General features: G+C 41.0%; 1 protein-coding gene across 1 annotated transcript; it reads left to right on the forward strand.

Annotated features, from left to right (window-relative positions):
- The first annotated feature begins 1,688 nt into the window (after positions 1–1,688).
- znf507 (zinc finger protein 507) lies at positions 1,689–25,854 on the forward strand. The gene is made up of 7 exons (XM_083913482.1): positions 1,689–1,789; positions 4,354–6,702; positions 8,338–8,455; positions 8,648–8,756; positions 17,156–17,260; positions 19,120–19,254; positions 20,945–25,854. The coding sequence occupies exons 2-7, from the start codon at positions 4,357–4,359 to the stop codon at positions 21,438–21,440; spliced, it is 3,309 nt and encodes a 1,102-aa protein (XP_083769608.1). The 5' UTR covers positions 1,689–1,789; positions 4,354–4,356; the 3' UTR covers positions 21,441–25,854.
- The last annotated feature ends 434 nt before the right edge of the window (positions 25,855–26,288 follow it).

Here is a 26,288-nt window from a genome sequence, read left to right on the forward strand (position 1 = left end):
GCCAGTTTAAGTCCGCCAGTAATATTATAAACCAGCCCCGTAGGTTTGAAACAACCTGGTCTTAAACTTTTTATATCCACATCTAACCCTTTGTCACTCATCTATTCAGTATTGCACTATTCTGTATTATCCTTATAAGTTAACCAAATAAATGTTAACAACTTTACGTCGTTGTGAGAGTCTTCCGTTCTGTGCAGAAATTGATGGTCCCTGATAAGGCTGTGGTACGAACTAATGCGTTCGAGAAGAGACTGATAAAATTTAAATAATCAATTACTTTAAGTCACTAACAGGTATTAAACCTTCACCAAAGTTTAATAAACATCCTGTCTTATTTTGGCGTGGTGCCCTACTTCCAGGTACATTAAATCCTAAATTTTAAGGAGTCGAGTTAATTCATAATTCATTCAGCAACTAATATATTCTAGCCATAATACGTGTAGGCTCATTTCCCTACAACATTTATTTATTTGTTTTCCATTAGCAGGAAAACTGAAAAGCAGAGCTTTTAATAAAGGTATAGCCTAGTGTAGTTTACACTCATGTTGATTATATCTGCATTTTAAGTGTTCACACTGTCTTTGTTGTCTATGCTTTTATACATCTCTACAGCTCAGAATAACATATGGAGACTTTGTGATGTTAATCGATAATAACAAATAACCCCCACATGGTATTTTATTCAAAAGCAAATCCATGCACTGTTAATTAGCTCTGGTCAATGATAAGTCCAAATGCAACATTATGAAGAGACCTTTCAGGTATTAACTTCTTTTCCTCTCCCTGGCAGCTAAACACTCTTGCATTACTTGTATTTTTTTTCAAACTGCATCACATATCTAAGGTTATTGTTCATCTTGGGAAAATAATCATCCTATAGGAGGTGTCTCAAACTAATCCAGTAAAGGGCCGCTGTGGCTGCAGGTTTTCATTCCAACCAAGCAAGAACACACCTGATCCAACAAATCCAACTGTGTGAAGGCAATTCAGTTGGTTGAACAGCCATAGCGGCCCTTTACTGGATCAATCTGAGACCCTGTTATTTGGTACACCACTTTAAATTAATAAATCATCATCACTTTTAAGAAGACAAGCAGCCTACCCTGCATAGCTGAATCCCCAAAGCAATTTCAGTCTACAGCAACTGGACTTGGTTATTTGTCTAGGAAGACGTTTCACCTCTCATCCAAGAGGCTTCATCAGTTCATGTACGCATCTGACCAGGCTGGGACTGGTCCAACTATCTGGTGTGGTCTCGGCCTTGTGAAAGGTCAAATGCATTGATCTCCACACCAGTTAGTTGGACCAGTGATGAAGCCTCTTGGATGAGAGGTGAAACATCTTCCTAGACAAATAACCAAGTTCAGTCGCTGTAAACTGAAATTGCTTTGGGGATGATGATGACCTGGACAAATGAGAACATTCACAGGCTTACATAGCTGAACAAACTCTCTATCTTGGTGTTTAGAACATAAAACCATTTTGCAGTGTCTTTGCAGTGAAAATTTTGGTCACTGTATTTACAAAAAATTCACTCGAATGCCTGAAAGCACCGTTCGAAAATACGAAGCGATATTTTCCGAGCAGCACCTGAACGCGACATCAAGCAACCTGTCCATCATCGCTCCGCGTTGGTCACCTGACCCAAACTCAAAGTCACATGACCGATATTCCATCCTCGCCATTTTGCAATGTGGGAGAGAGGGAGGCCACTTTTTTTTATGGCTAGCGAATAAAACAAAGCACTTTCATGTGTTGAGGACAAAGAGCGTCGAGCCATTCCGTGTCAGTGAGTATACGTCCATTAAAACACACGCGCGCTCCTCCGTCACACATTAACTGTACAGATCCTTGGACATTCATGTGTGCAACTGCTAGCACTGTGAGACTCGTGTGTGTGTAGGCAGCCAGCTTTTAAGCTAACTGAAGCTAGGAGTGTATATATATGTGTGTGTGCTACAGCTTTTTACTCAAACGGTCGTTTTTTCTTCGTGTGAAAGTCTCTTTAGTGTCGCAGCTCCGTTACATTACGTCACATTAGACAGGAAATGGTGACCAAGTGGCTAGTCTGTGTTTCAGTGAGGAGAGTTGGGAGGCTGGGCTCAACTTCACTCTACAGGGGAGTGAGAGTAGAAGACATATTTTTAGATGCTGACATAACAGGTGCTTGTCTGAGGCTGGTTAAAGCGCACGCTGGTCTACAGAGAGGCTGCACTCACCACAGGCGCATTCATCAGCATCAAACTTTTTTTGTTTATTTGACAGATTTTCCATAGCTTGGTCAAGATATTTCTAATAGAGGAAGTCCATTATTGTTGACCGAACTATTCTTGGATCTGGATTAATAAACACTAGTTCAGTACCTGTGTGGCTCCCCTCCACGGAACTGAAAATTGAGTTGGATAATAGCCATTCATTCACGCATGTGTTCAACAAATTTGCAACCTAATGTTTTCACATGGTCACGCAGAAGCAGAAGTAGGAGAAAGAGGAAGGGGATTTGTGGTCAAAGGAAAGTTTTGGATATGCAGAGATAAAAGGAATTCAACCACAGGAATTGTGACTATTTCCCCTCAAACCTAGCTTGTAAACAGATGCACGTGGTGCAGAGGCAGGTCGGTTGACCAGCAGTGAAGGGGCTTACCATAAAATTAGTTAAGCTATCATGGTTAATGGGCTGATCAATAGGCTGACTTCCTTTTCCAGCCAATCCCCTCACTTGACTCTTTGTAAATACTGTGGTAGTGGTACATAGTTTTAGATAGGTGCGCCTGTGGCTTAGAGGTAATATTAATGGATTAGATTTATAATGGATTGGTTTTCAATAGAGCGTTTCTCACTACTCAGTCCAGGTTCCATTGATTCACTACGACAAACTACGATAGCAGTCACAGCTTCCCTGGGGCAGATATTCAGCGCCTACGACTCTTCTGACCACCTCTGCAAACATACAGCAGTCATACACATTCATTCAGTCATTGGCTAAGCTGGTCTACCAACTGTGTAACAAGAGATGAGCGGTTCGATCTCTGGCTCCTCCAATCTGCATGTTGAAATGCCCCAAAATGAATAACACATACCAGAATACTGACCACTGTTCACTGAATATGCAGTATGGGTTTGCAAGTTTTTCTCCTTATTTTCACATTATTACCTTGGTGAGCAGTATGGCAACTTTTACAACTTTTACCAATTACAGGGTTTGTACAAAGAAAATGCAGAACTTTATGTTTTCAGGTTAGAATAGACTTCTTGAAATACACTTGATTTTCAACATAATCTGGTGTTTCTTTTACACTGATTGGCTAACTTTTTAGATTGGTACTTGACTTTTACTCTTACAAGGCTGTACAAACCCTCCAATTACTTCATCACCGCTGTCATATATTTCAAATACATTGTAGTAATGGAGGTATATCATTTATATTTACAGTAATACAGCATACTCAAAAAATAACTTCAAAAGTCACCATTACCTTACATCATTTTAAATACTAATTAATTGCAAACTTTCGACCACCGTCGACTCTTTGTCTCTCCTTAAGATGAAAACGTGAAAATGGATAATATCTAATCTGATAAGCACTGCTTTGATTATTGCTCCTCAGATGTGGTGACTGGCTGCATATCTCTGTGTTATATGTATTATATATTAATGTATTAATAATAACTTTGAGTTGATTTTAAACTGGACAAAACAAGCAATCTGAAGAAGTCATTGTGGTCTCTGGACATTCTCTTACTGTTTCTAACACTATCGATAAATAGTTATATTGACAATAATCTGCTACAAGAACATGATATCCTGTGTCCAGTGTAGAATATTAAAAACAATATTTTGGGGGGCAACTTTTTCTCCCACTGTCTAAAAAAATCTGGGCATTTACAACCTTTTGGCAAGACTTTTAAAATGTGATACTTGTAATAAAAGTTGTCTTTAATGTGAAATGAGTCCATATTCAAATGCATACAGTTATATTACCAACATGAGTAAATAAAAGAGCATACTATTGCGGTGCATTAATATGTGACAGCAATGTTTGTGTGACAGTTTTTTTTTTTTTAAATCTTCATCAACTTCATACATTTTAAAAAAAAATTTAGGGGCATTGTTGAGATTCCTTGGGTAATTTTAACTCTGATCCCCCATCATTTCTGACACACCTACACCCTACAAATAATTATAATTGTTTGTTTTAAGTGGCCTCCTGACATTTAAACTTGCATTTTTATGTTGTGTTTAAAAATATCTGTATCTATAAGTAGTAAGGGAGTACATCTTTTTAAATCGAGTGTACCATTTATCCTCAACCAGTTTACACACTAATTTCTTTCTTCTCTGTTGTCTGCCAGGTCATGGAGGAGATCAGCAATGTAGCTGTTCTCATCCCACACTCCTCCACTGCCTCCCATTCCTCCCCCACTCCACTGGGATCCCAAACACAAATCAAGCAAGAGGTAGAGGAGGACACCTCCCAGAATTTTCAGCAGAAACAAGCTGCAGATTCTCTCATCCAGGTCATTGAGAAGCTCAGCAAAATCGTGGAGAAGCGGCCCCAGCGCCACTGCACCTTGGCGGGACAGAAAAGAGCCTCTTCTGCGGGGGGAGGAGGCGAGGAGGGGATGAGGGGGAGCAGAGGAGGCTCTCCCTATAAGAAAATTAAGAGAAACTATAAGGGTCAGGAGGGCGTGGAGGAGGTACGAGTTGATGGCAGCATTTTTTCAGCCATGTCAGGTGACAGTAACAACAACATCACACCTACGGTAATGGAGGTAGCTGGCAACTCCAACAGCAGCAGCTACACACGAACAGTGACATGCTATCAGTGCAGCCTCTGCCCCTATCTTTCCCAAACATTGCCCCTGCTGAAAGAGCACCTGAAGCAACACAACGAGCAGCACACTGACCTCATCCTCATGTGCTCCGAGTGTCGCTTTACCTCCAGAGACCAAGGGCAGCTGGAGGCACATGTCCGGCTGCACTTCGACAACGGTGGCAACCTGAGGAGGAATTCCACTCTGTTGGATACCTACAGTGAGGGCAAGGAAGAGGTTTTAAGTAAGCAGGAAGGTGACTGGAGTGGAAACAGGTCGTTGGATGGTCCCAAGGAGCTACCACAGAAGAAGAAATGGTACAGCTACGAGGAGTATGGATTGTACCGCTGCCTGATCTGCAGCTATGTGTGCAGCCAGCAGCGAATGCTCAAGACCCATGCCTGGAAGCATGCTGGTCTGGTTGACTGCTCTTACCCCATCTTTGAGGATGAAGACGGGGCTACCACAAAGAGAGAGGCCCAGGCTGCAGCTAACACTGCTGCAACCAGAGAGGAAGTAGTTGTTCTTTCCCCAGTGCTTCAAGAGAAAAGTCTGCAAAAGCTGCCCTCTGCCTTCAAGCTCCAGCTCTGCATGCCAATGGCTGTTGAGAACCAACAGGATGCGTTGAATCATCCGACTTCCAATCTTAACAAGAGTCCAAAAACGCAAGAGCAGGAAAGTGTGTACCCTATCAAAGAACTGACCTCTGAAGAGCCCTTGGTGGAGGTGCAGGTGACGACGGAGGCAGAATCTGAGATCGAGATTGACAGTCACCATGAAAGTACCTCCATCACGGACAGCTTACTGTCATCAGCGCAGAAGATTATCAACAGCAGTCCCAACACTGCCGGCCATATGAACGTGATCGTGGAACGCCTTCCTTCCGCTGAGGATTCAGTCATGGCGAGTAACTCGCTCCTTCTCAGCCCAGACGTGGACAGAGACAAGAACTTACTGGATGCAGAGGAGGAAGAGCAGGACCATGCAGGAGCTGCAGAGGATGAGGTGGTCCATTGCTGTAGTGTGGGCAGCACTGCTGACAATAAGCCTTTAGGAGTTGATATTAAATCCTCTGACGCTATGGGTAACGACTCTCCACGAGATGAAAACATTCCGCCAGCTGGTCGCAAGAGGACACATTCTGAGTCCCTGCGCCTGCACTCTCTGGCGGCTGAGGTCCTGGTAGCTATGCCTATGAGAACCCCCGATCTCCCCACCTCCAGCACCAAGGTAAGTCTGAAGACCATTACAACCCAGACACAGAGCCCACACACAGGCCAGAAATTCGTAGAGGTGATTGCAGCTGGACAGAAGGCTTCTGATGTAGAGACAACAGCAGCTCTATTAGACTTGGAGCTTCACAGCGAGAGCCGAGGGGAAGATCTGGGGTCCCTGTGCCTGGGGGACGGGGATGAGGAGGGCCCTGCCGCGAAAGTCGGCATCAGCCTGTCGCTGCTTACCGTCATTGAAAGACTCAGAGAGCGCTCGGACCAGAATGCTTCAGATGAGGATATCTTAAAAGAGCTTCAGGACAACGCGCAGTTCCATAATGGAGCCGTGGCCAGTGTGGTCGAAGGGAACGGAGCTGGGAGTTACATGTGTGGCATCCAAGGAATGGACGGGCTGGTCGCCTCTCCTGATGGTGGTCTGGTGGACTACATCCCTGGCAGCGAAAGACCATACCGGTGCCGTCTGTGTCGCTACAGCAGCGGCAATAAGGGCTACATTAAACAGCACCTACGGGTGCACAGGCAGAGGCAGCCCTATCAGTGTCCCATCTGTGAGCACATCGCTTTGGACAGTAAAGACCTGGAGAGCCATATGATCCACCACTGTAAGACCAGGATGTACCAATGCAAGCAGTGCCCAGATGCCTTCCACTACAAGGTGAGGAGATGCTCATATGAATTTTCTATCGTTCATTTGTAATCCAGTAGTCAGATTATTTAAATCATATATTATAATATTTTGGGTTATGGAATAAGTTATGGTAGCTGTTGTTATTCTGAACTAGCCCGACTGAAAGGTCAGGCCAGTTCAGTTCACTATGTTGGGCCTCATAACTGTAGAGGGACATTTTTATGTATTTCCAATAAATAACCCTGGCTGTGCACCACTTTGTTTCCTCAGGCTCACTCGTACCACTGTGTTTCACCCTTCACCAACAGCTGAACTCCTACAGATTAATCAGTAATAAAAATAAGACATAAAGGGGCGATTATGGTCTTTAATCAACAACACTGCTAGCTAAGCCCACAGTCTGAGAGAAGTCGTGACAAATTGGCATTGGAAGAAGACCCGAAAGTTAATTTTTTTAAACATCTGTGTTCACAGTAGATTGGTAGATTATTTTTTTTCTTCCGGTAATACAGTAGTATGTGTGTATGAAAATCCAGTAGCTATACATTTTGGATCCCACATCACACACATCATTTACCTATATGTGGAGGCAGATTTCAGCGTGTGTGACACAAAAGTATATATAACTCCTACCTACAACACAGTGTTACTTTTTCTGAGACTTCTTAACATCCGTTTTTGTTTCTCAGAAACACAAACACAATCAAAGATGAGTTAAGGCCCAACAAAGTTAAATTACCTGCGTCTGTGCCTCGGTTTGATGATGCAGGCAAAGGAGAAATCTATTGATCCACTGCTGTCATGGGACTCCAGTGCCCATCTGCAGCAGAAATTGTTCATCATTCAACAAGTTCATATCATCCAACACTTTGGGATTTAGGCTGTGAAAGATTCTAGTTGTGAAATGGATGAAGGCTGGCCTATTAAACCTGTCTGGTGCTTCACTGAAGATCACTGCATTTCAATCAACACTGCAGTTTAGATACGTTGTTGAGCCGTCCACTCTCTTCCTGGTGAAGTAGCCTATTCTCCCAGATGCTGGGGGTGAGTCGGACTGTTAGACCGGCTGCTGACCAACAGCCCAGCTCATTGTCTGTAACCAATACAGCATAAAAGTATGGTAGACTTAGTTGGCTAACTAACAGAGAGCCGGCTAGTTAGCTAATGTGTGAATTCCATACTTTTAGGCTACACTGGTTACAGAACAAATTTGCAGAACAAAGTTGCCCCTCATCTGGCGATTGCATTGTGCTTTCCTAGGCTCTGACAAGAGTGGGTTTGTGGATAAAACATTAAGTTGTGAAATATGACACATTTAGTGGCTGGCTAGTAAGTGTGGTTAAAAGTGGTGGTTGCCGGTGCTGCATTGGCTCATGTGTTTGACTGATCATCAAAGGAAGTTCCTCTTGTGCTCAGAGAGTACCTGCTCTGAAGTAGGAGCTAAAAAAAAGTCCCTCAAAACGGTGTTCTATAACTACGACCAGTCCCAGTTCTTGCAGTGTGGACACAAGAAAAAGGGATTCAAAGAACTATGTTTTTAGAATTATGAAAAAGTTCCTTCAGTATATTTTATAAGCTGTTTTGAATTTCAACTGAATTGTCAATTTGAATTGTCATTAATGTGCGTAGTAATTTTATGATGTGTGTTTTCCTTACTTATAGAGCCAGTTAAGAAATCATGAAAGGGAGCACCACAGCTTCAGTGGTGACATGGAAGTACTCACACCACTCAGTGAAACCATGGCCATGGTGGAGGAAGCTGAGCGGGTCACAGATGAAGGTAAGACATGTTTTATGGCCTCGTTACGTGTTACGCTTGGGAAGGCAGATTGTTAAAAGATATTGAAATGACGAGCTGACTCTTATCAGAGCACTCCACAGATGTTCTGTTGCCACATGATGCCATATGATTTTTTTCTGTCAGTGTTTTGTCAGAAAGTTGTAGATCTGTTTCATTTGTCCTGTGTTACAGAATGTGGTATGCAGAAGATGTATAAGTGCGATGTGTGCGACTACACCAGCTCTACATATGTCGGAGTAAGGAACCACCGTCGGATTCATAACTCTGACAAGCCTTATCGGTGAGTTGTAAAAAAGACAAGACCTTGAACTGCATCACTGTATCATATGTATGTAGCAATTCATGTGATATGCACTGTAGAGTAGTTGATGTTACTGATAACTATCTCTTTATAAATAACCAGCACAAGTCCAGTATGCATTTGATTTAGATGAATCAATGACGACAAACACCACATAAATCATACAAACAACAAAGGACGATAGGCTCTATGGAAGCATTCATAAAAAATACCACAAAATTACACAGATCTATACATTACTACACAATATAAATAAAATATTACATTTATAAAGCTAGGCCTACCTCACCCTTGCATTTGGAACAAAGGATTTGTTCACACTGTCCACCTTCTGTCAACACTAATTAGACTAATGTCTGTCAGTCACACATCTAAGGAGACGCCTGTGTGGGGCTGTGTATTTAGATCTGTTTCCCCTGTGACCAAACAGGCGTAACATCCTGCATCTGAACCAGGAAATCAGGATAAAATTAAGGTAAAGAAGCAGATTGACTTGATGGCAAGATTGCATACATAATTAAAACCTACTAAGCTACAAATGGTCAAATTTTATCTGCTAGATAATGATTCCCTGAATACTTTTGTACATTGCCCTTTTCTAATCAAAGAAAGATGATCGAGTGAAGAATTTGTTAAAGGGATAGTTCTGATCTTTTGATGTGTGGTTGTATGATGGAGTGAGCCATAGTCTGTGTGTTACCAACAGTACGGTTAACACATCAAAAGTTTTGGGAAGCAGACTGGGGACCAACACAGAAGCCGCAGTAGACGAGAGCACCAGCTACAGAAAAATATATTTTTGTCACCTTAAAAAAGACAGTTTTAGTGTTCATTAAATTTTGAATATTTTCACCGTTTTACCTGGCCATCAGACAGCTTTTTCCTTTTTAACGCATTCCTATGCTATCACTTCGCAGACCAGATGTTTGAGTCAGACTTTCTGCGGTTTATGGAATAAACAAATACTCCTGTCTACTTCTCGGAACTCAAACATCATCTACTGTAGGCAGTGCACTGACTATGGATCGATTCTTTGCAAAACCCCACTTCAAAAGATCAGAACTTCTCTTTTAAGTTCACAAATCAGAGAATGGGTGCTTTTGAAATAGAACCAGCCATCAGAAATCAAGTTGAGTCATCCTTGCACCGCTGTTTGTAATCAGATTCTGATTGGGTGCGGTAGACCAAACCATATCAATTATTGAGTAACCGTGTAAAAACTACATGAACATAAATCATTTAAGCACACATGCTTCAAGAATTGCGTTAATCTGTGAAAACTGCCCACATTCAGTCTGCTTGTTTGATTGAGCAAGCCTGAATTCATTTTCAGTTGTGTTAAAAAAGGAGGTTGTTGATTTTCTGTCTTTCAGCTGCTTCAGATATGAAACAAGAGCAGGGTCATTCATTATGAAATGTATTACTGTGATAAAATTGATCTTCATAGTACTCAATGTAAAACTGTTTTAAAACATCCTCAATGACACAGGCAACAATTTGCAGTTCCCGTTAATTCCTATTTCTATTTAACAGTACACTTAAACATTTGCTTCGTGCAATGTTGATAGAGCTCAGTATATTTTTCTTAGCGGGATTGGGTAGTATTGTTGTTGTTACAGTATTTATGGTCACAGTCAAATCTGCCATGACAGCAGTTCCAATCCGGCTGTTAAGACATGGTGTAACATCCTTTCAAAATATGATTTCCAGCCCCAAGCCGTTCTGAGCCTCCTATTTCTACAACGCTGCGGTGCCGTGTTCCCTGTTGTTTGAATTAATCTGAGGGTTTTTTTAAATGACGTAATTGTCATTTTACCTCTTTCCTATGGATGATAAAGATGTCTAACTGACGAAAGAGGTGATCGTAATTGTTCACGTTTGCCCTTTCGTAATTTGAAAGGGTGTTACGTCAGACTGAACAGCCGGATAGACACATACTGTAGCTTTATCCTTGATAGTTGTGTCCTATTCTTCCAACTCTAAAAGTCTGGGATTTATTTTTGCACTCATGCTGTTTTTGTTGTTTGAATATTAGAGATGAGCCGGATACTCGGCCAAAACGAGTATCCGATACAGATAAAGCAATTTCACAGAGTAAGAGTAATATACGAATAATACGCATCAATATCCGTGATTGGATTGAATGAAAATACTCATTAGCACACTGTGTCTGCGTTCTTTGATATGCTTGTCATAGCCCCGCTTCACTGCTGTGTCTCTCTCCGATGCAGAAACGCACTCTCTCTGACTCTCCCTCTCTCAGACCCGCGGGTCTTTTCCTCTAACTTTTAAGTTTCTTCAGCTTCGGTTTGTACTTAGAGACGTAGACGTGGTGCTTGGGAGAATGGGACTTGTGTTGCGTCTCTGCGATTTGATTGATTGATTGAGATTTGTTTTCGTTTTTTAACGAGTGTCCGACACTTTCTAAAAAAATAAAGGTAGTAGTGGTATAAATATTACAAATGAATTAAGCTGCACACGCACACACACACTCCCTCTCCCTGCCGGTCGTCTGAATTTTTTTTAAACCGTCAGCTGTCAACACTGGTGAAAAAGAAACGAAAAAAATTCAAAATCAGACTGATCATAAAAAAATGAAAAGTTAAAAAAAGAAAGTTATGTTGAGTATTTAAACTCTTGTTCATTACATTCATGTGTTGTATTCATTGCTGTAAACTTGTGTAAATAGTTAGTTTGCTGTCGTCATCAAAACCCTTAATCTGAAGCTCAATGCTGATGCTGTCCTGGAAATAGTTTTCTAATCGGCAATAAATAGAACTATTTCTGATCAAACCATATCCATTGCATGCTTAAGATAACATACTGGTTAAAGCCCTGGCCATTTCAAGACAACTCGCCCCACTTCCTGGTTAAATCCCGCCCACTCCGAATACGGATAATTCATTTGGTAAACAGATACAGATAATGCTGTACTTGCTCATCCCTATTGAATATGTTAATGATAGTTGCAAAAATTACGTATGACATTTAGCTATAATGAGAAGTAGACACCTATCTGTATTTTTGGGGACTGATTGCATCTCTTATCTGTTGCAAAATGGATATCAACTTTACAGATGTACAGTATGTCAGTGCGTTGAAACGCAGTTTAACAACCTGATTATATTTGGGTTAAGGGCATACCCCAGTTTCTCAAACACCATGTAAACACCATATCCCCGGTTAAAATAGGAGTTTTCATACCCCGTTTAACAGACCTAGAGAACTCCTTCAGTTCCCCGATTATTCATCCATTTAAACAGCGTTCTCGGAATATCGGGTTTCTCGACTCCCATTTTCGGCAGTGGCTTTTGACCTGGAAATAGAATAAACCAGGAAGCAACAGCGCCGGAAACAATGGGGAAAAAAACAACAATAATTGAGTGTTACCTTTAAACCGAAGAAGGACTTCGCAACGGCAAGCAACATCACTACCAAGAAGACCTGTTTCTGTCCAAAAGTCGGCCATTTGTGATTTTGACAAAGGGGAACCGGGGAAAAAAAGCCGTATTCAGATCAGCTGTATGTTGACGGATCACCACCTACTGTACCGGAGTTTGAGTTACTCCGTTCTTTTCCCATTCAACCCCTGCTTATAAATGAGGGGAACTTCAATAATCCGATCACTCCCTTAACCTGGGTGAGGCTATTTTCGGGTTACTGATGTGCATGTAAATGCACTGAGTGTTAATTACTTTGAACACATTATCCTGCCTTAACAGGGCTTTAGACTACAGTTTCAGATATTTGCTATCCTTTTATTTTTCCCCTACATATGAGAAGTAAAATTGAAACTAAATGTGTGAAAACTGTTGGCATTAGCTTTAGAGTTCAATATAATTTCTGTGCTTCTGTTGTGTCCTTTGTAGTGGTGTCAGTGGGCAGTGAATATTGCATTTTCAGTTTACTCTTCCTGTCTTCCAGTCAGCGAGCAAGCCAAATAGTTGCCAGTCAATAAGCCCAGCATTCTATGTGCTGATTCCCATGGAAGTGCCTGAGCTCTACTAGTGATTTTACAAAGGTCCATTAGATGGCAGTACACATCCAGTAACAATCAGACCAGCACAGTGATCTCACTGTGGAGGCACATGCACACTGTGTCTTTCTCACACAGCACCCTCACTTACACTCTGTATTAGCACTTGCCGTGAGGTGTGAACACATGCGGGTGTCTGCGTCAGCTTTCTCAACAGTATGCTGTCGCCAGTGCTCTAGGTTCATATGTACACACAAAAATATACATACACGACGAGGGTTTATGTCAGCTCTGGAAAAGGTCAGATGGCATCTAATTGCGGTTTCTAAACATCATGTTAGGCAGTTGTACGAGAGCAAAAGTAGAATTGAGAAATATTGGATGATCCAGATATAAATATACCAACAGTAAGTATTTTTAAATAGGAAACAAGAAAGAAAATAAATGTAGATGCCTAAATAAACAAGTCTCAGGCCAAAAGACATGGGAACTTCACTTGCCATGGTTGCAGCAAACTGAAACCTACACTATACGTTTACTATCACGTAAGAACTTGGCTACTAATTTCTTCTCTGCTGCAATCACTGACAGATGTCTGCTCTGAGCGCATCCACTGTCACTCCTTCTTTCCCCTGCTCATTAAATTAAATCCATTATTAAAAATCCTCGAGTCAAAAAGGCTTCAAATAGATGCTGCGTTTGATCCAAAACTATATACAGAACAGGATTGGATAAGGTTGGTAATGAGCTGAAAATGTCCAACCGCCGTAAAACAAGGAGATAAAGACGGAGAGAGCACAAAGACCAACGCACTTAGGCGGTGGACACGGTGTTGCCAACTTGGCCACTTTCTTGACTTTGCAAATCATCTCTTTTTCAAAAGCAACTAGCGACAAATCTAGCAACTTCTTCTGGTCTTATTGGAGACTTTTGTGCTGTTTTGGATACTCTGACATGAAAGCACGTATCATTCTGCAGTTTCTGTCCTAAACCTGGGATGTGCAGTCAGGGGAGGCAAATGGCAGGATGATGCCATCATGATGAAAAGTAAAAAACAAACAAACCTAATATAATAGATATTAGTTTGTACTGATCTGTGCTATAAATGTTATTTCTGTACAATTTTAATTATTTCAAGCAATTTTAGAATCAAAATCACTTAATTTGCACATTTCCCATTCAGTTAGAGGGAAAGTGAAAGGATTGGCACACCCGGAGAGACTGGCTGTGCGGCTGTACTATTTAAAAAAACGCCTTTACTGCTTCCCCTGTCTTTTGTTCTCAATGTGTGACAATATCTGGACTAATACGGGATTTTGGGACTTGAGAAATCTACCAAGAAGCATCAGCCTGCACGATCAAGGGATCAAGTACGCATATTCAAAGCCAAATTGCTTTTGGCAGTGAATGCAGCAAGATGTTTTAAAAGGACCTCATGAATGTAACCTGTACATGTAACATGTACCTTGCCAAACAGGAATTAGCATTTTGTGGTAATGATAGGTGCACATTCTTCTAATTGTGGAAAGTAGAACTATTAAATGCTTTGGCTGAAAAAGATGAAAGGTTAGCTGGACAGTTGGAGATATCCACTGTGTTTTCTGGCTTGTCAAAGAGAATTCAGAATAATTTAATTGAAGCAGTCGGTGATGTGTGATAGAAATACGTAATTTATCACAGCCCTAAGGTGCCGGAAAAGGTTAAAAATTGACCTTAATTTGATTTTGGAAAAGGTGTACTAACCATGTTTGTTTGATAGTTACTTAGCAGACAATTAACTAGATGAAAACCTTAATATACACACACAACTTACAGGCTTATGTTATGCCTTATAGGAACTTATAGTTCTATATGTTAAGTTGCACAACCTAAAGGAAATGTTTATGTATTATTTATTATAAATAGGTAACATCTTATTACTATTATTTACTATTACTTATTATTTTATTGTATATTTATTTATTTTTTTTGCATTGCCAAAGTTAAAGCCCAGAATGTGCAATCTAACAAATAAAATGTTGGGTTTTATTTAAAGGAAATCAGTAACTTGTTCATTTTAAGAGCCTGCTCACACTGTCCTTTTGGCCGCGGCCAAAACCGTTTTTTCAGCTAAAGTCTAGTACCTTTAAGCAGTGTGAGTGGACCCGCTCCGCGCTCAACTGCGGCCAGCGGACCGTCCACGGCCCGCTTGAAAGAGGTGGGCTTTAGCGGAGCCGTTTGCACATGTACGAGCACGAGCACGAGCCCTACGGCAGTAGCGTGATGTCCGCCTGTTCGGACATGTAAATAGAAGGACGGACCATGCGCGGACATTTAACAACAACAACAACAACAACGGCGGTGAAAGGTTCACGTTGGTGTGGTGCGGGGGTGGAGTGTTTACTGCAGATTTGGTCGGATGAAAATATTCAAAAACAGTCGACAAGACGCACAAAAACTCAGGTCTACGGAAAGATTTGTAAACAAAGCCACACACACGCGATCAATGCGTGTTACGGCGTGATGGCGTATGGACAGCAAGAAGCATTGGCCGGCCCTGGCAGTGTGAGTACAAACGGGGCTGGGGCGCGGGGGGGAGAGGGAGGGGGGACAAGTACCCTAAAGTCCGGGTCTCGGTCCGGGAGGACAGTGTGAGTACGCTCTAAGATACCTGTCTTATTTTCTCTGTTGAACGCTCATAGGAGCTTCCCTACTCTTGTAACATGACACTGGCCCGATAGAACTTCCTGTAATTGGTCCTAAAGTCCAGACTGCACGTTTCTGGGTTTTTGGCTCTGTCCTCCAGCACATTGGAACAGACATGAAACATGCAGTGCAGAAGGATAATAACAGGGCCACTATTCTACACCCAATCTGGATGTAAACACCCTCAAATAACAGCTGAAAGTAAGCACTTCATCCTCATAGCCATTGTTTGTTTCAGGTACATTACAGAGCCAACATGACAAACAATAAATCACTGCCCAAGGACATACAGACTGCACTATATTTACAAATAATACAAACATTTGGCCACACGTACAGCCTTTCTTTTCACCAAAAATCTGCTGCAATCTAATAAAATACAACGGGGTTAGCACTGTCCCTGTGCATTATGTCTCCATTGCACGCTAGCAGCTGTGAGTCATGCAGGCATACACAGTCCCCTGCTAAAACACCCATGCAGGGGTTTATTAGGAGTTACAATTTGCAATTAGTGGCATCGGAGTGAAAAGTCCCATTAAGCAGCATTTTATGGTTATATTGATTGTTTCTGTTAGCACTTCAAATAAAGCTTATTACTGGGACGTGAAAGCAGACTTCAGACTCGACTGATGCTTGAAAGAGTGTCTGGATTATGTTCTACTAAACATAAATGTATTTGGTGTAAAGTTGTCAAAAAAAAAACAATACTTTGAAAAATTTGTATCAGATACTTATTTGTAAAAGTATCGATACTTTTGGGTCAACAGTGCAGCCTCCGCCTCCTCCAGTTTACAAGTATGGTCACCCAGCAGCACTGCAGACAACACATCACGTTAATAACACTGAGCTGACTGAACCAAGCTAGCGCTGCTGCTAAGGGACCTTCACTACCAATTTTAGTAGATAATGTACAAAAAATTCTTCCTTCATTTTTTTTCCATTTTCTCCCAGTGTGACGAAAATGGTATTGAATATCGAATATTTTCCTGGGTATCGTTATCGACTTTAAAATGCTAGTATTGTGACAACCCTAAATTTCTGATATGTAGTCGCAGTTTCTCTTAGTGCAATGACTGTTTTCGGAAAAGTGATCTTGAGATTCCCATCAACCACATATAGAAGAAATGTTTAACAGTTAAGGCTCTATTTTTTTTTTTTGGATCATAAAACAACATGAAAACTCCGCAATCCAATTCAAGACGTACACATAAAAAAACACATACCAGATCCACTCCTTCCATTCTTACCTTTTCACAATAAAAGCCCTAAAGCCCATTTTGTTTAAATAAAATGAATCTAAACAATCACTCCGTAGAAAAAAATGTGCTGAAAATTCTTCTTGGTTGGTCAAATCCTTCTTTTAATATTCTAGCCCCAGTACGATTCACATGATTAAGTGCAGCTCTTTGTTTTGTCTGACTTAACTTTAATGCGGTGCTAGTGGTTATGAATTGAGTGTAGCCTCTTGGTGCAGGTTTTTCCTCTAAGCATCTAAAAAGCCAGTTTCATCTTCCAACCGCAACATCCAAAGTGCAGCAAAGTAGAAAATACTGTGATTTAAAGTGGCAATTTCCTCTCTGTTTTGCTGTAAATCCCTTATCTCCCCTCAGGCTACAAGTGTAAAGAAGCAAAACAATGACCTCCAAGGGCAGCGTGTTAAACTAGACCTTCTATCTCCATGTTCTCATCTTTCATCTTTCTTTGCTCCATCTGCCAGGTGTTGTAGCTGTGATTTTGCCACCACCAACATGAACAGTTTAAAGAGTCACATGAGGAGGCACCCTCAGGAGCACCAGGCCGTTCAGCTACTGGAGCAGTACAGGTGAGAAACCTCATACACAAATACACCACAGAGAGGAATGATAACTACTACGACTACTGGACCTCTAAGGTGAGAATGAAGAGATGTGGCTGGCCAAAAGAAGAAGCTGGGGTTATTAGAGTCTTTGTGGGTCTGAACTTGTGTGCGACCACATTTGTATGGCAGCACAGTTGGTGCCAAAAGCCTGAATAGGTGAGAAATGAGCTTCTGATTGCACAGTTAGTGGATGGTGGTCGGAGAAAGCGAATACAAATGAATACTTGAGATGTAAAATATCCTCAGCCTTTATCGAGGCACTGATTGCTGATTTCCACTCCTCTGAATGCTTGTTCTTATACCATCAGAGATGACGCACCCAATGCTGTTCTTTTTCTGTTGGGGCCACTTTATGTGGATGTGCAGCACGTCATTCAGCGCTGTACTTTCATGAAGTAGGGGGACTTGGGAGAGACTTTGATTTAAAGATAAATTTTGAAAGCAGCAAATCCTGGCTTAAGGAGACTTTAGGTGCATTTCCATCGGGGTAAAATGTGGCCGCTCAAACGGCCGCTAGAGCCACTCATGCAAATTAGCATTTTGTCGAGGGAGGTCCACCTCATTCCGGGTATTCCACTCCAATGGAAACGCACCTTTTGACACCTGTAGCCTGATCCTTGTGTCCAAACCAAGGAAAAAGTAATTACATTACATTTCATTTAGCACATGCCTTTTTTCAAAGCAACTTCCAATAAGTGCATTCAACTATGAGGGTACAAACCCGGAACAGCAAAATCATGTCGCTGACAAATAAGCCAAACTACAGTACTACATATAAGAAGATGTACTGTAAGTCCAACTAGAGATCAAAATTAGAGAACAAATTATAAATACTTGATTTATTCTGAAACATTATTATTTATTGTTCAGAATTTGATAGAATATCCGCTTTGGCTATACCAGTGCTACACTAGCATGTTTTTTTTTTTTAATGAGCAAGGTCCTTCAACAAAACCCTTTGTTTAGAAATTAGAGAACACTTTCAGATACCTCACAGTTGTTGGTAATCAAGAATAAATCAAGTATTTATTATTTCTTTTCTAATTTTGATCTCCTAGTGACCGATGCTGTGCTGAGCGGGTGGGCTGGGATGTAGGGTTTCTGTGTCATGGATGTAAGCTGGGCCTCAAGAAGTAGTATCTTGAAGCAGATGCGAGTAGCTACAGGAAGCCAGTAAAGGTAGCAGAGGAGCGGTGTAGTGTGAGAAAACTAAGTTAGGTCGTAGAACAATGGAGCTGCAGAGGTCGGTCGGCACCTGCAGGCAGACCAGCCAGGAGGGAGATGCAGTTGTCTAGGCGTGAGATGATGAGAGCCTGGACCAGAACCTGTGCCGCTTTCTGAAAAAAACTGTGATATGATAGTTTTGCCATATCGTCTACCCCCCTGCACCTCAGCACTGGCTGGTAGAGAATCAGGTTTTTCTCTCACTTTTTTTCCAACATGGATTGTTGTATGATCAACCCGTTTGCAAAAGATCACAAAGTCTAGTCTGTGTGCTTACGTTCTGTATCCTAAACTATATTTGCAACCTCAAGCATTTGACTAGTGCATAAAGACATGATCCATAATTCTTTTCATTTTGTGAAATGGCTTCACCAGTGCACAGTAAATCCTTTTTCCTCGCTCCAACCTTTGTCCCTGCCTCTCCAGCTCCGTATCCCCTGTGGAGTCTTGACTCGGGATGATTCCTCTTGATAGAAAGCAGGAGAAGGATTAGTCGAACATCAGTACGCATATTAAATCAACATGGACTTGATCGCTCTCACTGTGTTGCTCATCTTCTCTCCTTTTGTCCCTTTTTATCTGTAAACACTCTGTCCCAGGTGCTCTCTGTGCGGCTATGTGTGCAGTCATCCCCCGTCGCTCAAATCTCACATGTGGAAGCACGCCGGAGACCAGAACTACAACTACGAGCAAGTTAACAAAGCCATTAACGAGGCCATCTCCCAGAGCAGCCGGTAAACACATGAACTCACACACAAGAGCTTCAGGTTTCATTTCTGCCTTGGTAAATATCTACAGTATATCCACGGGCAGTACACTGTAGGTCCTGAATAACTCTTTCCAATATGTTCTTTGTTACCTCAAGGGCTTTAGAGCTTAAATACAGAAAAAGCTGGAATATATAATATTTTCATTTAGTCAAGTCAAATTTATTTATATAGCTCTGTATCACACATTTGCCTCGGGGGGGTTTTACAATCTGTAGAGCATACAACACCCTCTGTCCTTTTTGACCCTCACTTCAGAGAAGTAAAAAATCCCCAAACATGCCCCTTTTGTTATGGTGAGAAAAGGGGAATAAAACCTCAGGAAGAGCAACTGAGGAGTGATCCCTCTCTCAGGACAGACATGAAATGGATGCCATATTTAAAGTATAAATATAGAAATATAATAAAAAAAAATTAGACATGAGCCAAATACTCTCTGCCTGTCTGAGATATGTTTTCTGTTTGTTTGTTTTTGTTCAGCTGGCTCTAACCAGTTGTTTTTTTATTTTGCGCACTGAGTGTCTGACACTTTCTTGCCGTATTTCATAAAAAATAAAGGTATTAGTGTTATAAATATTACACATTAAGCGACACACACACACTGTCTCTCTCCCCCTGCCCATTTCAAGACAACTCCATGGATAATTCATATGGTTAACAGATACAGATAATGCTGTACACGCGCACTCTTAATAAAAATACAATCCATATACATCCAATACATTACATAATGCATTACATTATGCACGTGTTCTTCAGTATATCTGTTGTATCATCATGTGATATACTTTAGGTCTACTATCTAAGAACGTTTTAAAGTCTGTTGGTGGATTCTTTTTTAGACTAAATATTGTAAAACAGTTTTGAATACTATATTTAATATATTAAATATATAATATATAAAATAAAAACAAGGTTTTATTTTAAGGAACAGACCTGTTTAAGCGCATTTTATGGGAGGTGATCATGATCATTGGTTTATTATATTCTTTATTTCTGGTATTTTTTTATGCACAAATGTCTTTCTTTCTATTAACTGTGAGCTTTTCTTTGAACTCTTTGATAATTACGCAAAAAAATTAGCTGGCTATCATACTCCAGTTTGTGGTTACCTGAAGAAAAAAATTACATTCAGCTAATTGCAACTTCAGTGTGTTCAGTTCATTAGTTCATGTTATGAAGAAGGAAGAAGAATAATGTAAATTAATTATTGTCAGGTTAAATTAAAACATTTCACCCTGTTATTATTCACACAAATACACACAGGGCCTATACATGTGCATTTTGTATGGAGAGAGAGAGGGGACTACCTTATAGTTTGTTACCAGCAGTTAGGTGGAAAACACACCACTCCAGCTAACACACCCCATACTTGGTCCATGCAGGGACTTGACCCTCCGGTTCCCACGGACCCTGCCACCTAGAGAAAGATATGAAGATATAGACTAGTGACACTAATAACTGCCAGCTGTCTGACAATTACACACTTCATCATAAGGCTGATAGATAATGAGCAGTCAGTAACTTCTATCCAACAGATGTGAAAAAACAAAAACAAACATAGTATACAGGCAGTTAGACATTTTCCTCAGATTTACAACTCTGTCGTCTTATCTTTCTCCCTGTTGTTGCATTCTTCTTGGTGATTTTCCCTCAGAGCTCCTCAGAAGTTGTCCGCGGTGTTGGAGTCGGTAGCAGAGCGCCCCACGGTTGCCCAGCCCTTTCAGGACAAAGCAAAGGGCCCAGTGGAACCACTGCCAACACCTCCATCAATGACAAAGTCGACAACAGCAGCTACTGAAACAGCAGCAGCAGCAGCGGGCCTGGCTATGGACAGCTTGGCGGGCCCACCCACACCCGCCACAGACTCTTCACACTGGCCTGGCGAATCCCCAAGCCCCAAGGGGAAGGACCCTGCACAGCTACAGACTCAGTCCCACAGCCAGCCACGCACCGACCAGGCCCCTGTCCCAGGCCCCGGCATGGAATACTGCGTGCTCTTGTTCTGCTGCTGTATCTGTGGCTTTGAGTCCACCAGTAAAGAGCGGCTGATGGAGCACATGAAGGAGCACGAGGGAGACATTATCAGCATCATCCTCAACAAGGAGCAGCAGCAACCGGAAGCACAACCAGGCCTCCAAACAGCAGAGTGAGACCTCCCCTCCCTCTCCCTCTCTCTCTCTCTCTCTCTCTCTCTCTCTCTCTCTCTATTAACACTGACCCTGCTGCCCAGAAAAGGATTTCATTATGTTTCTTTACCTCAAGGTGGTCGCAGTGGATATGTCATTTCTACTGTACCTACTACCTATAGTAGTTAATTCTCTGTTAGGTTCGTTTGTTGTGTCAAAGAATTACAACTGTGAGGCTGCAATTACTGCTGTCCAACGCAGGCGCCTCGAAAAGGTGTTGAGAAAAATGATAAAATATTTTCTGAGTGGCATATCCTTTGAAAGGAATGTAAAAAGAAACCCAACCTGTTTTAAGCCGTTAAGTCAAATAACTTGACATTAAAGAGACACTAAAGATGTCTGTAGGGAAGCGATTTAGATTTCAAGGGACATGTCGGAGCTCTAATCCAAGATTAATTTCAATATACAGGGACAAGTTCATACCTCACAAAACCATACAATCCCTCAGCAGAAGTGGAAAAGAATATTCAAATATTTTTCAGTCTAGTTAAAAAAAAGGCAGCTTTTTTTTTTGTTATTGCTACTGTAATATTTAATGTATTTGATCGCACACAGTTGAGGTCTAGCCTAGTTAAGGAGGTACATGTGCAAACTCACCAATGCCTAATGGCATGTTTCACATCTTGAATACAATTTAATATTTATCAGTTTATCTTTATGCATGTTTCCGTTATGCCAATGTGAGGCAAATGTTAATCATTATTTGCATTTTCTCTGTATGCGTGACTGTCATTTTACTTGTTGGATGATTACAAAAAAAGAAAAGCGGCGTCTTTAGAGGAGAACGTTGTCAAAGGAGGAGCGGAAGTAGAAATTGGTCTTTGATGATTGTGGTCTACTGGGGCCAGAGGTATTGGTTAAGGACATGTTGACAAAAGGAATGATCAAAAGGGAAGTTGGCATTGGTAGGGCTGTCATTTCAAATGAATGGTGCCTAGATATCTGAAAGCAGGACTACTGTGTGTCGCATTGACTCAGCCACACCTGTTTTCACTTGTGATTGTGGTGCTAGGCTCACTTTAAGAGTTGTCATCAAAGTGTGTATTTTTTAGCCCATGAAATTTTTGTTGTATATAATACAATTTTTATAATAACCTTTTGTCAGTATTTTTAAAATACAAACTTTCTAGTGTCAAACGCAACTTGAAATTACTGCTGTCCCAGAAAACATACATGCCTGAAATTGGAAGACATGGATGTGAAAATAAAGTGTGGAAGGCGATCTGGTTTTCTTGAGCTTTATTGACGCAGTCCTCCCATGTGGTCTTATGAGATCGACTGGAAGCAGGAGTGTTATATAATTACTGCAGCTCTGATATGGGAACACTCAACTCAGCACAGTGTAAGGACGATAAGACAGAAAATTGGATCAATGGAGGCTTCGGGTTAATTTGATGGATGGTCTCGCTTTGTGGAAGTTGTTTTTCATACAGAATGAAAAGCAGCAAATGTTTTTGTTTTTTTTCTGAAAGGAGAAAAATTGAGCCCTAATAACTCAAATGATGCTGACTGGTTGATTGTAAGTGAAAGGTGTACTGGCACAGATCTAACTATGTAGCCACCCAGATGCACGTTAGGACAAACCAAAATACAGTGATGTGGGAATGAGCCTTGAAACCTGGAAATTAGACAGCCTTTTTTTCACTTGCTGTTCCCTCATCTCAAAGGCACTGTTTGTTTGTTTTTTAATAATAATCGATTTTTGGTTGGATGCCTGAAATAAGGTCTGTGGCTAACACAAGTTGAAGAGATTTGTTTTGTTCTATCAGATAAATACAGCAGTAAATATCCCACTTGTGAATTTTGAAGCTTTTGGTGGTGACATAGCCATGCGTCCACGGTGTCGTTCATTTATAGCCTAACGTTAGCTTTTTACTTCTGCCGATTGCACTTAGGCTTAATCATCAAGTGTTTTTAATTTGAGAAGATTATCTTTCTGAACAAAACGTGTAACTATCAAACTTTTGCCACAGAGCTCATTTTCTGCAATAATCCAAAATCTTATGGAAAAAGCGCAACCAGGGTGACGCTATCTTAAGGGTTGGCCTCCAAAAATATGTCCTCCCTGCAGCACTCTAAAAGTCTCACATTTTAATATTGATACACCTCAAACTGTGCCAGCCAGGACTCTGGAAAACATTAAAAGAGAACCTTCCAGTTTCTGCTCCTATCTGGCCTGAAAATAAAATAACCATTAATATCCAATAATAACCATAACATTCTTTTTAACCAAACACTTCTCTCAACCCTTCTAATGTATCACGCAGTCCAGTGGTGTAGTCATCAGTATGGCATCCACATAGACGGAGGCTGAGGACATAAAATGGAATATCCATAATTCATGTCCCCACCCCAACCTCTTCTCTGCCTGACATAACTGCTTTAAACTGTGTCTGCATGCGTGCGTAGTGTTGTGGATAAAACAAAATTGAATCTCTATCTCAAAGAACTGTTACCCGGCTTGGCTTTCTCATTATCATAGCAGGGGATTATTGTCTTGCTTTTAATTTACATCTCTACGGGTCAGAATTAAGGAAGTTTGTGACATGCCTAAACAAATTTAAAAAAGTGGGACTTCAGTGCTCCTACTGTCTGATTAACCTGTCATGCATGGAAACCAGCAGTGAGAATTAAAGACTGGACATACAACCAGCCTTTTTAATTTGGACTTTGGTACAAATAAAGTGGTTTAGATAATCTGGCTAAACGCTTAGAATTTGTCTGGTTGTTTCCCCACCGTGCTGCAGTGTTTGGCAATGTCCTTGTCTTCTTCGATCTTAGTGGTTAAATGGTTTGCAATGTATTTGTATTATTGACAACAAATCTCATGAAAAGACCAAAACCAACAATACATTAGTCCATCCAGCAATCATTTCCAGCCTCACTACCCTGTCTGTGGCACAAGCCCAATCCCATTGGGTACTACTGAACACACACAATAATAAAAACTTGTCATAAATATATACTTTTTTTTGAAGATGACTAGAGTTCTCTTAAAAGTTTGGCACTGTAGGTTTAATGTTACTCAAGGCGTAAATCGTGGGATTGTTGGGAACTATTTTCAGCCGTGCATAAATACACATTCGTGTCCCTTATTAACCAGCCTCTGTCCATGATATAGTTGTTTGTCACTCGTTTTAAGCCTATCCATGATCTCTTTCTAACCCTAACCAAGTCGTTGTGTTTCCCGAATGTACAGAGTTAATTATCAAAACATTAACAACATGTTTAAAATTGTTTTTTTGTAACATTGTAAAATTATCACAGTCACGTGATCAAAATGGCCACCGTGGCCACGTTTCAAGCTGCCATCGCATTTCCTTCTCACAACTTTGAAAAGAGCGGTCATATGCAAGAGACGCCACTTGTGGCCTGCAAGAGCCTTTAAGTTACATCCCCCATGTTATTGAGTCGCTTCGTGAACAGGGGAGCTGTATTTCTTTTGGAAAATGATGGCAATTCACTTTTTTTTTTTTTAACTCCAACCCAACCCATCCTAACCCAATCATTTGAGAAATGTAAACATTATAGTGCTTTTTATTCAGAAAAAAACACAGCTGTAATTTCCTGTCTTTCATGGTGTAACATTGGTTAGCCAGCCCATTGCAGGTCTGACAGTTAACAAATTTTGGCAAGGCCGCAAGTTCTCCCCATTCGTCCTGCTCTTGTCACAGAGGTGCAGGAAGGAAACGCATCTTAATGGGGAAACAGTCTTTGACACAGCACCGACAGCTGTACGGACCGTATGGGCAGAGGGGGTACCGCCCGGTAGCTGGACGAGACCACAGTAACTTTTCCATTAACTAACTCATGGTCCAGTCCTCCATGTGTCCTCGTCTCATGCTGGAGCTATGCTAACTAGCTGAACAGCTTGTAAAAAGACACCTGTCACTAGGCTAATTTTCTGTTGGAGCAAGCCCATAAATTGTGACGTTCGGGTCCAAAGGCTTTCTTCAGGCAGGCGTTTTAGTAACAGTGTGGCTCATTGATGTGTTTTAGTAGACACAACGGAGCTCTATGGCACAGAGGAATAACGTATATCAGGCCTTGGCTGCAAAGACAATACTTAAACCAGTAGAATTCACTCTTTGTTGACTTTGCTTCTTAAAGATAAGAAACTTATCACCGGACTTAAAAATAGCACCGATGTAGTGATAAACTCACTAAACTCTGTACTGTACTGACTGCGTGTCGGATTGTGTTCATTGGACATAAAACAATAATAAGTTGACACTGCAAGGAATGCATTTCACTTTGCGTTTTTAAAGAAAAAAAGAAGCACTGCGTCGTCGGCCTGTGTTGAGTTGTGATTTCAACATATTCATATTTCAAGTAAAAAAAAAAATTATTCCAGATATTTTAGCTGAACAAGCACAACTCAAATTGTGTTGGCATTCATGTACAGTTGAGCTCACAGCTGATAAATGCATTTTTGGTCATTCCCCTGGTGGCAAATATATATATATATATATATATATATATATATATATATATATATATAGGTCAATTGGGATTTTGCATGCAGGGATATATATTCCATTCGGTGTCACACATTGCAAAAGTGTGTCAACACATGTAGCCAGCATACACTGCAAGTATGAAAGTGTGTGTTCGCCACTTTCAGAGCATTCACCACAGTTACACTTCCCTCAGTTTTCATTTACACCATGACTACAGAACTATAACTTTGTGTCATATTAGCTTATTTAAAAGCTAAGAATTGATCGTGCCTTTTGGTTTAAGGTATTATTTCTGTTGAAACTAGAAATTTTACTGCTCTGACAAAACTTCAGTCACATATCTAAATGCTCT

This window comes from Echiichthys vipera (genome assembly GCF_963691815.1).
Source record: "Echiichthys vipera genome assembly, chromosome: 1".
In the NCBI taxonomy this organism is placed as follows: Eukaryota; Metazoa; Chordata; class Actinopteri; order Perciformes; family Trachinidae; genus Echiichthys; species Echiichthys vipera.